General features: G+C 44.3%; 1 protein-coding gene and 1 long non-coding RNA gene across 2 annotated transcripts; one reads left to right on the forward strand and one right to left on the reverse strand.

The window, feature by feature from the left end:
* Positions 1 to 6,313: 6,313 nt before the first annotated feature.
* LOC128909340 (cytochrome b-c1 complex subunit Rieske, mitochondrial) lies at positions 6,314 to 9,588 on the reverse strand. The gene is made up of 2 exons (XM_054200895.1): positions 9,312 to 9,588; positions 6,314 to 7,124 (listed from the first exon to the last, which is right to left on the reverse strand). Exons 1-2 carry the CDS (start codon positions 9,520 to 9,522, stop codon positions 6,514 to 6,516), a joined length of 822 nt encoding a protein of 273 aa, XP_054056870.1. The 5' UTR covers positions 9,523 to 9,588; the 3' UTR covers positions 6,314 to 6,513.
* A 90-nt stretch (positions 9,589 to 9,678) lies between these two features.
* On the forward strand, positions 9,679 to 10,663 carry LOC128909341 (uncharacterized). The gene is made up of 2 exons (XR_008466338.1): positions 9,679 to 9,902; positions 10,191 to 10,663. It is a non-coding gene; the product is annotated as an uncharacterized LOC128909341 (long non-coding RNA).
* Positions 10,664 to 11,058: the final 395 nt, after the last annotated feature.

The raw sequence follows: 11,058 nt of genomic DNA on the forward strand, positions 1-11,058 counted from the left end.
TAAATTGCTAGATATGTGGAAAATAAAAATTCTCCCTTTTAAACACAAATATCTAATGCTAAGTAATGTTAAATATAGCTGGTGGTCAACATTTCTTAGTTATTGCCCTTGCTTCTTGCAGCATGGTCTCTCCTAGAACCCACCACACAGACTCTGGTCATCTGCTGGGGATGGATGCTCAGTCAGAGTAAAAGCATGAAGTTACTGGAATGGTTGCACTACCAGCTCCAAGTGTCCACCCTAACCGCCTGACTTCCTCAGGAGTCAATGAAAGACTTCTCTTGGGGGGCTTTATGATATCAAGTCAGACTTAAAATCTCAGTGTCTTTCTGTAGGGTTGGCCTTTATCTGGCAGAATCAGGTGCCTCAGCTGAACCATATACACATTCCAACATCCTGAGCCTGTTATAATATGGGCAACACACCATTTTTTTTGTACTTGTCCACTTGTTTCAACTCCAGGAACTTTGTGTTGTCTGAATCCATTTGAAAAGGAAAGGGAGAAAGGAAAATTATACCTTAGAATTAATAAAATTTGCATACACGTAGGATGTGGGTTGTTCACCAAATAGGCTGGGCACAATGGTTTTAAATTTTCACTGACTGCTTCTTGCATAAGTTGAGATGGAATCCCTGAAATGAATGGTGCTTCTATTGTAAAGTTGGTGTCAGAGAGAATTCTGGCTCAACGTATCCAGATATCAGCATTACATCAGACCACATTGTAGTCCCTGGTTAATACTGCTTAATTCGAGGAATCTGTTAGAGTTCTTTATTTTACTGTTTTGTTAGTGATTAAGCTTGTACTACTTGCATCTTGAATTTTTTCTGTTGGACTTTTCTGTAGTACAAGACCCAAAGCTGAGAAGGTTTGTAGGCTTTAGTTAAACACTGACAATCTTGAGGTTTGATGGCAGCTTGAATTAGGATAGCTGAATGACAAGGTATTCTGCAGTTTAAAGATTTCAGAAATGCCAGATGCAGGATGTGCCCAGTGCCCCTGTGGCTCTGCTTGTCTGCATCCTGGCAGACTCATCTTACAGGCAGGAATGTAAAACAAATCCGGCGGGCTGTAAAGGTGAGCCTGCCTGGCTCCAGCTGTTTGTGCTCAGGGAGCACATAGAGTACTATCCACTGGAGCGCTCTGTGTTGTTTTGTTTTGCCTCTTTGATTCCCAGGAGGAGTATGGGAATGCAGAAAGGGCACGTTTTATCTTGGGAGTAGAGACCAACTTTGCGAGCAGAACATATACATATTCTGTTTGTTTTTCTCTGGAAGTGCAATGCAAAGGTATCATTTGAAAAGTTGAAATCACAGCTGAGATCTACAAGTTTTGCAATGTTGAGGTCAATATTTCCTTGAAGGCTTTACATGATACCATTTTGTGTCCATGTTATGATAAAGCCTTCTAATTACACAGATGTATTCTTCCTCTACTTTTTCCTTTAAGAAAAACACTACCATCTAAATATTTTTCTGCAAGAATAAAGGCTGTTATCATTGATATTGTTACAGTAGTTTTTAAAATGTCATAGTTACGCTAAATAATTTGTCAAGTAAGGCATATTACATTTGCAACTAGCTGGTTGGCTTTTAGACCAATTTAATTCTTGGAAGGTGTTCCCTTTTCATTTGCTGCTGTAGCTGCATAGGGATGAATTCCCAGCTTGCAGGAAAAGAAATGGAGGATGCTGTGGAATGACACTCCGGAGGCGTGAGATGTATCCCTGGTTGTGCTGTGGTTCCTGGGTGACATTGCAGTTCCTCTAGCTGTTTGCAGGCAGTCATCACATTTCTCTCTCCTCTTCCAGATTTTTAACTAAATACTGTGATTTGCAGGACTGTCAAGTGCTTTTAATGGTAGCTGAATCAGAGGGAACTCTATTCCGAGTATATTAAGTGGTATTGCCTGGGGAGCCACCCAGTACTACCAGATTCTAGGTGTATCAAAGCAGGCCCCCAGATTAATGGATACATTAGATCTGAGCCTCTGGAAACAGCATATTTTTAAAAGGTTATGATGAGAGAAAATTTGGATTTTCATGGTGATTGCAGAATGTATACCGCTCAGCAAAACTGCAAGACTTTAATGGGAATGAAGTGCTGAAGTCCTTCAGAGACAGGATCACCTGCATTATTAACATGAAAGGTATTTTTCATTTAGCCATCTCTTCAAAACTGTTACTGAAACATAAGGAAAAGAAATTGCTTGAAAGCAGGAAATCTGGCACAGTTAATACAGATCACAGCCAGAGCTTCCCAACACTATAAATAACCAAAATTTGTCTTAGAATGGGAATCATTTGAATAATGAACAATGCTACCAGCTCTGTGGAGCAATTAACACGTAAAATAAACATCATCTGTAGGTAGCTGAGAAAATCTTACCCATGGAGGACACCCAGCCTTCAGTAGTTTCAAACTCCCTCCTTCCATCTATAAATTATTTACTTTTTTCAAGTTTGGAGAAGGGTTATTATTGTTCTGACACTTGTCACTTCTACTGATGAGAAATGTTTTGCTCTGACGCTGAACGCTGCTGTAACTGGGGAACTGACAGATACACATGAACTGCTTTGAAACCCTCTTCACAGAGTTTCTTCTTCGTGTAGATTTTGTTGGTGATCAGTGGCAAGAGTGTCCTTGATAACTGTGCTGCTGCTGCTGCACCTGTGAGAACGCTGCCTCGCTTGGTTTGCAAGAACATACGTTAGTGACTGTACAGAGGCTGTGCGGGAAACTGTCTTCAGTTCTGGTAAGTAGACCTGACAAATCAGAAGGGTTAAAAAAACACTTCACTAGCCATGAAAATGTCTTAATAGTCTGAATTTTCATTTAGAGTCTCTGCACTAATTATTCCTTTGGCAGCAGTAACCATTAAAAATATTGTCCCTCTTCTAAAGATGCAGACAAGGAAAGATAAAGCTTTTGAAATGTCAAATATTAAAAATTATGTTTTGACTTTAGTACCTTTATTCCCCGTATTTGAAGAGCTTTTTTTATTAAATAAACATGAACTCTGTTCAGCAACTTCATAAAGACTGGTTTGTTCTAAAGGAGAAAAAACAGCTGGCTGAGAAGGAACAGATCCGTGGCTGCTGCTTCTTATGTGAGGCGTGCAGATGAAAGGCGGGCTGGCAATGCAGCTCCTCTCCCTGGCATAAGGCTTGTGCTTTACAGCTTTGCTGCTGAAAAATGTCAGGGCTCAACACCCATCAATCTGGCAAACCTGTACCAGCATCAAAGCCCCCTTGCTTTTAGCTCCTGCCGCCCTGCCAAGTCAGCAGCAGCGAGCGATGCTGGCCTAGCTGGGGAAAGCAGACCGATCCCGTGGCTGACAGCAAGAGGCACAGGGAGAAGTGTGACTTCGTGCTGCCACTTGAAAAGAAAACTGTATAGAGCACAGAGCTGTCTTACTTAAATATGAGGAAAGACCAGTTGTGAAGAGAGAAGTGGGGCTTCATACAGTTTTGGAAGGCGCAAGGTGCCCTGTCAGCTTCGTGAAATCTCCGAGTTTGTTCTTTTTGTTTTCACTGTCAAACAGTTTAAGTGAAAAGGATCTGACGTTAGGAATAGAGCCCTGGTAAGGCCATTAGTGAAGTGGAGGGAGTCAAAGTGGAAGTACATAGATGTAGTAAAGCCCAGCAAGCAATTGCTTCTAATGAATACAGTGAATCTTCAGAATTTAATAAAATGTAGCATTATTTTTCTGTGTACTTGAACACTTGTACTTCCAGTCCCACAGGGTGCACTAGCCACAGAAGGGGTAACATTACCCATTTGTATGGTGGTAATGTCTGTAATTAGTGGCAGTACTGAGGGCTCCTTCCAAGGACATCTTAGCCCCCAAGTAATTATGAGCTCATTACTGGCAACCAGCACATCACTGTGTGGAGGTCTACCCTTGAGTCACGCATCCCCCTTAGGGAGTTTGGAGCTCCTGGAGTTTCTGGTCCCAGACAAGACAATAATTGGACATTATTCCTTGCAAATCACAGCATTGCTGAGGTTGGAAGGACCCTCTGGAGATGGTCTAATCCAACCCTGTTGCATAAGCAGGGTTGCTCAGGACTCAGTCCGGTTAGATTTGAGGATCTCCGTGGATACTCTACAACCTTTCCAGGCAACTTATTCCAGGGTTTGACAACCTTCACAGTAAAAAAAGTGTTTTAAAATGTTCAGATCAATTTTTTTTATTTTTTTTTTTAATTTGCATCTGTACTTGTGGTAATGAACTGTGAGTGGGTTTGGAGATTTGAGGCTGTTTACTCGTTACCTTATTTCTCAAATTCTAGTAAATCCTGATTCTTTTCTAGGGCACGCTTGGCCCATTAGGAATGATGTTTTTGTCACTTTAAAAGTATAAAGCCTTGAGCTGAAGAGAAGATGGAGACTATCACATCTGCATTGCCCAAGAATTGATTCTTCAGCTTCTTCAGCTGTTGTCATCAGTCTGATGAAAAAAGGCACTGCTGGCATCTCATGTTTGCAGTAAAAGCTGCTGTTTTGTTCTCAAATGTGCTCAGATGTCATGGTGCTGTTATTAGTTGCAGATTGGTAAGATTTGATAGAGTCAGTTTGATGTAATTAACAGCTTATTCCATGCAAGTAATTTTATGTGGGACCCTTTAAGCTCAGCTGTGGCGCAATTACTGGAGCTTTCACTGTGTTCACTTGTCAACTCAGAAACTGCCCTGGCCATCCCTTGCTGTACAGGGCGCAAATTGAGTGGTACCGCAGTGACTTAGTGATTATGTAAACAAAGGTTAGGACTAAATAATGTAACCTGGGGGCAAAAAAGAGTAAGAGTAGCTACTTGAGAGCAGATGAACAATGCTCTGATGCCACTTCAGGAGTTACTCAGCTTTTTTTCTTGAAATACAAAATTTGAAGAAAGACTAACCCTATAATACAAGGCAATACATAGAGAAGTTTGGGAACATCTCTTTCAGTACTGGTTTAGCGTGATTCGTTATACTGAAAAAAGTTCTTGAGAATGTTTTTGTGGACAATAGTGATAAGGTGTAAAACCCGAATTTATGAAATGGTGTAAAATGTATACCTAAGAACTTCTGTTGTAGCCATCTATGGTCTTTTTTTTTTTTTTCACTGAATTGTCTGAGAACAGGTGAGCCTAACGCGTCAATGCTCTGATTAATCCCATTTAAAACTTCAGCTTTAACCCAGCTGTCATCACAGCTTTCCGTGAGATAAATGTGAGGCTAAATATTCCAGACCCAGGGAATTCTGAGGATTGTATTTTCTGTGTTGCAACTAGAGGAGCACATTAATGCAGGGCGAGACAGAAGCGTTCACAGAACAGCAGTAAAGAACGGGAAGCAGTAAAGAAAGAATGACAAGATAGTTTGGCAATTGGGGGTTTTTTGTTGTTCTGGAAACAGCAAACATTGTTTCCCCTCATCTACTGCAGGCGTTAATTGCTACCTTTATTTTGTACTGCCAGGACCAATGCTGGTTTAAAAATCTATTTCAGGCTGCATTTGTTTCTCCTTGCCCTCAGAGTCAGCATCAAGGTAAGAGAGGTTTCAGAGTTTTGGCCCTTATTGGGCTTAGCCTATGGGCAATATGAAATGATGATTTTCAGACACATTGCTGAGTCTTAAAGTATCTTTGATGGCAACACAACCTTTTGCTATGTCTGACATTAGAGGTTAGCCCAGACTGAGTGGTTCTCAGGATTTATTTTTCTCCCTCTGTAGAACTTCCGTTTCCCTTTTTACTTCCTTCTCAACGTTTTTTTTCCAAAAGTGTCAGAAATTTTCCAATGTCCTAAGCGCCTCATCTGATGTTTAGATACGCATGAGATCAAGCCTTATCTGCAAGTAAAAATATCATTTCGTAATTCTAATGTGACATGCTTATTTTTGTTCACATCATCTTAAAACTACATTGCTACCATTCTAGGTAAACAAGTATAAGCTATCTCTGACCAATGCAAGAGTTTTCTTTCTAGGTAGGTTTTTATTTACTTTTTTCCTTCACTTCCTTTGAAAATAAACAAAAAACATACTGGAAGAAAAAGGATTACATCTTATAGGATTCTATATTGAAACTTAGTCCAAATACTATTAGAAGTTATAGCAAGATCCTTTTTAGGTCTTTTCTTCTTCCCATAATACAGTAAAAAAAAAAAATTAAAAAACATGTGGTATTAGGTAAACAATGGCTTTGTAGTTCAGTGTCTTATCTTGAATCAGCAGCCCTTCACAAGGGCGCCATCAACACATCCTGGGTCTGCTGGAGTATCTCTTTGACTAGACGCACTACCAGTCAGTACACAAATAAAGACACGTTATTGTAAGTCAGGAACGAGTGCTCACTCCAAATTTTTATTAAAATTGAACACAGGGAAGTACTCGAACATACTTCTGGCTGAGAATCTAGACAGCTAATATGTTTTTAGGATCATATGGTTTTACAGTATTCCAGAATCTGTTAACTCTTTTGAATGTACATTCACAGGAACATGAAAATGAGCAAGCACCTCGGTATTCAGCCAACAACCACTACATCATCACCAAGAAACTGGTAAGTCGGAACCTCAAGATTATAGGGAGCGGGACCTTTCCTGATTCTGCCAGAGGCGTCGTAATGGGACCCATGGCACGGGCAGTAATAACCACCGAAATCTCCCGAGTTGGCAATGGGTACACAACCAAGGTGAGTGCAGACACCTACTAATATGACCCATTCTGGTTTCTTTACTCTGTCTAAGTCATGCTGTGGATCCCTCAGTTTAGATAAATCAACTTCAGCTTCCTGAGTAATCTCTGCCTGGGTTCTGTGACGCACAAAAAGGGGCTTCCCTCTCCACTTGAAAGCCATGTTCTTGCCCTCTGGAATGTCAGATAACTTGATCTCAATCTTTGACAAGGCTAGCACATCAGCAGAGGCACTCAGGCTGGAAATAAACTGGGTGACAACATTCTTAGCAGTATATGCGGCTGCTACACATGTCGTTGCAGTCACCAGGTAGGAAAACCCTTTTCTAGCTTCACTGCTGCTTTGGGAAGATGTGGTGGCATCTAGCACATCTTGACGACGATAGGCAGAGAAGTCAGGTACCACGACATCATTATGGACGCAACGAACGCTGGCAGGTGCTGCAAGAAAAAGAATATGCAATGACAACACTTTCAGGTAAAAAATAATATGGCATATTTTAAGGTATACTTATTTAATTGCATTATTGGAATAATGGGCAAGAATAATTCCCAAGTCTGGGTAAGAATTCTGCTAATTATACATTTCAATTTGAAGTTGTAGGAAAATGGTTTCCAGAAGGTATTTTCGGTAGATAAAAAGGTGATTTGTGAAAGCGTTTTACCTATTATTTGAAAATTACACGAAGCCTGATAAGGGTGCAGAAAAATCTGTGATGAGTTCTGGGTTTGGAGTGAAATGTTTTTTCAGAAGATTTCAAGGAAAAACTCCTGCAGGATACCATAACTAGTTAATAAAAGGCAGACCTGTTTTCCATTCAGATGTTTCCCTGAAAAAAATTGCTACGAAAAAATTTGATTTAGTAAAGTTGGCACGTCTGTAGTTTTAACAATTTTGTGCTTCCCTTTGATTTAAGTACCTTCTATGTCTTTTAGTCATAAGTGTGTGGCTAATAATTTTAAAGATTAAAAATGCAGTATTAGGCACCCCCTTTTATATTAAATTGTTGTCAAAGCTAACTGCCCCAGGAAATAATTTTTAAACCTCCAGTCCCCTGTTTGCCAGGTTCACTTCATAGATGGATTTAGGGATAAAGCTAAAAACTATCCAGTTCCCAAGCTTTTCAAGTGGGATTCCCATGTCCAACCTGCGTGCTAAGCTAACAGGATGTGACATCCAACTAGGAGGCCTTCCATTACTTTCTCCAGTAAAAGAAAGCTGCTTCCCTCAATGAAAATCTATAGGCCAAGTAAAAGAATACGGCAAAGACTGCACATAGTGCTTGCCAAAGTGCAACCTCTATAACTAAGTGCCAAAGTTATTTGAAGAGAACTATTTAGTCTTTTTTTCCCCCCCCCAACAGTTGGTACAAAGTTAACAGAGGTTAATAAAAACCATTCTGTCAAAGTACTTGAAATAACTTTCAGGGATTTATATGCAACATAGTGGGGAAAATATTTACATTTATTTTACAATAACTCATCACAGAGAAGGTATTTGCTGTGGGATTTTAATTGCAGAGAATTTAAACTGAAATTCAAAATTCTAGGAGAGCAGACCTTATTAACACATTTCAGAATCAAGACTTAAACTGTAAAGAGCAATACGATTAACTTCTAAAAATACCCTTTATTTGGTGAAAAGTGTGGTTGATGTTAATTAAAACTAAGACTAAATGTCAGCTACATTAGTTGGAGACCTGTGGAATTTTCACCTGAACATATCCTTTACAATTGAGGGTCAGGTGAAATACATACTTCTAATCGCTACAGAGCATCTTCCACAAGGCGCTGCCATCTCCAAGACTGACATGAATATTCGATGTAGCAGTGTGAAGCAAACTGACTCTGTGCCCAGCATCAGCAGATAAGGGCAGTGGTTCTCCATGAAACGCAAATCGTCTGTTTCAGGGGAACTGCTGCCCTTTGGCTGGATGTCAGGTTCTGCAAGGACAACCTTGGGGCCAACTTTACCTGGCTTATGCTTTTCCGAACACTGCATGAACTGGGGGAAATACAGGAATTTCAAGAGAGGAAACAGCCAGGGTTCTGACATGGAGAGTTCACTGTTAAAGCTGGGGTTTTTTCAACAGCAAAGCACACCGTGTGTTTTCCCTGCACGTCTCTCCTTTCATGCCCCTCAGGGAAACACCTGCTTGAACTACACAGTTTTCCTGAATCTTGCCAACTGCAAAATAATAACCCACCCAAGCCATCAAAAGCAAGCAGGCTTTTAAGTGCTCTTAACTCTAGTCATAAGTGTATCTTACCATAATAATGACATCTTTTAATCAAATATTTTTAAAAAAAGAAGCAGCAGCCACCCCAGAACCTTTCTAACTCAGGACTCCGCTCCCCCCGAGCTGCCGGGCCGGACCTCCGGCGCTGAGGACACCTCGCCAGCCGCCCGGCGCGTTCCCCGCTCCCCGCGAGGGGCGATGAGAGAGGCAGCGGCACTCTCGGCTCACCCCCGCGGCCCTGCGCTGCCCCCGGCGCCTGCGTCCGACGCCCCAGGCCCGCCCGGGGTGGCGAGCGGCCCCTCGGCCCGGCTCCCGCCCGCTGAGCCGAGGGGCCGCAGCCGCCGCCCGTCCCCGCCCCAAGCGGCTGCCCCGTACCCCCGGCCCGCACCGTTGAGGCTGGCGCCGGCGACGAGGCCCCCCCGGGCCGACCGGCCGCTCATCGACTCCCGGCAGAGCAGAGGCCGCTTCAGGTCCAGCGGCACCTTCTCGGCCCGACGCGCCACCGCCGGCGCCAGCGGCTTCAGCGGGCCGGGCACGGCGTGCGCCGCGGCCGACAGGTAGGGCGCGAAGGGCCCGGAGCGGGCGGCCACGGACAACATGGCGGCAGCAGCGGCGGCGGCTGGGCCGGTCACCGCTGCGACCTTCCCGGCGGTGGGAGAATGCGCACGCGCGCTGGCGGCGTCATGCCGGCACGCTGTCGCGCGCTGGCGGCGTCACACGTCACGGCGCGGGGTGTGGCGTTGCTCATGCCCGAGGTTCCCCGGGGCGCGGCGGCAGCGGGGTGGCCGTTGCCCGTCCCGGGTGTGAGCGCGGGGGCCGGCGGGGCAGAGGCGCTCCCCAGCTGGAGCGGCCCTTGGGCCGCGGGGCTGCCAGTGGGGAGCCGCCTTAATTAAGCGCTGTGCTCGCCGGAGGAGCCGGGTGCAGACGGCGAGGGGGCTCGGGGGCAGCGGTCGGGGACGCCTCGGTCCAGGGAGGCACGGTGGGATGGCGGGGATAACGTCAGGCTGGGTCTGGTGGAGTTTGTGGAAGGGGGAATGCGGCGGGTAGGTGTCGCCATGGGCGTCACAGGGCGTGATGAGTAATAAGGCCCGTGTGGCGCTGACGCGGTGGGGCTGGCAGGGACCCACACAGCCTCTCCCGGGCCGAGGTACTTAGTGGCGTCTGTCGCAGGAACTGTGAAAATTCGTCATAGTTCCTCGCTCTGATCTTAACGTTTCTTCTTCCAAGCTTTTTTCTAATCTCAAAGTACTACCCTTTTTCCCTCCAGAAGCTGCCCCCCCTCACCTGCTTTAGCCTCGAGGATGAGGGATGCTTTCAGCAACTGCCTACAATGTCAAGAACGAAAACTCTGCTGAGTGTTAGGCGTTACCAGGAAACAAATTCTGCATGGGATTACACGACAGTTACTTTCTTTGAAGAAGCAACTGTCTGAAAATGTCCCAGGTCCGAGCTTCGTCTCATGCTCCCTCTAGGACCTCCTGGCTCCAAATCCCCATTTTCCCCCCAGTCCTATTAGAGTGTTGGGGCGATGGAACTGGTCCCGTCTGCCCGTGGCCCCTGCTGGGTCTGTCCGGCGAGGTTTGTAGCCATCTCATTAGTGACGTTGACACCAGAGCCAGTGCCGGGTTGGGCCTCCGAGGACGTCTGTTCACACACAGTGCTTTGGCTGGTGATTTTCCTCCTCTTGGTGTTAGTTCATACAACAAAGTTAAGCACTATTAAAAACACACTTTTTCTCTCTTTTGCTGTAATTGTTTATTTTGATAAGGTATTTCTGTTTAATATTTTGAAAGGACGGTAGTAGGTGTATAAAGTCCCATCCTAGAATACCTCAGGTGATACTCGGGAGCAATTTAAGTCATTAAACTTTCGAATGTTTCAAAGCACTGTGGGGACACCTGAGTGGTCGTGTGCCTTTTCTGCAGGGACAGACAGGGATTCATTTAGATGGAGCAACGTGATCCCAGAACACCTTGGAGAGGTTAACGATCTCTTCCCTTGCTGCTCTTACAATGTGGTTGGGAGGTGTGTAAACACTATTCAGAAACGTGACTTGAAAGAAAACTGCCATGTCTGGGATAACATGCGCCCTTTATTATTTCTCCTGTTCCTTGTGCAGTGTATGATTTTTGCTT

Source organism: Rissa tridactyla, chromosome 4 (genome assembly GCF_028500815.1).
Source record: "Rissa tridactyla isolate bRisTri1 chromosome 4, bRisTri1.patW.cur.20221130, whole genome shotgun sequence".
NCBI lineage: Eukaryota > Metazoa > Chordata > Aves > Charadriiformes > Laridae > Rissa > Rissa tridactyla.

Coding starts and splice junctions, on each gene's coding strand:
- LOC128909340 (XM_054200895.1), bottom strand. CDS start 9,522: ATGTTGTCCGTGGCCGCCCGCTCCGGGCCCTTCGCGCCCTACCTGTCG. Junction 7,125..9,311: donor CGCCGGCGCCAGCCTCAACG/GTGCGGGCCGGG, acceptor TTTTTCTTGCAG/CACCTGCCAGCGTTCGTTGC.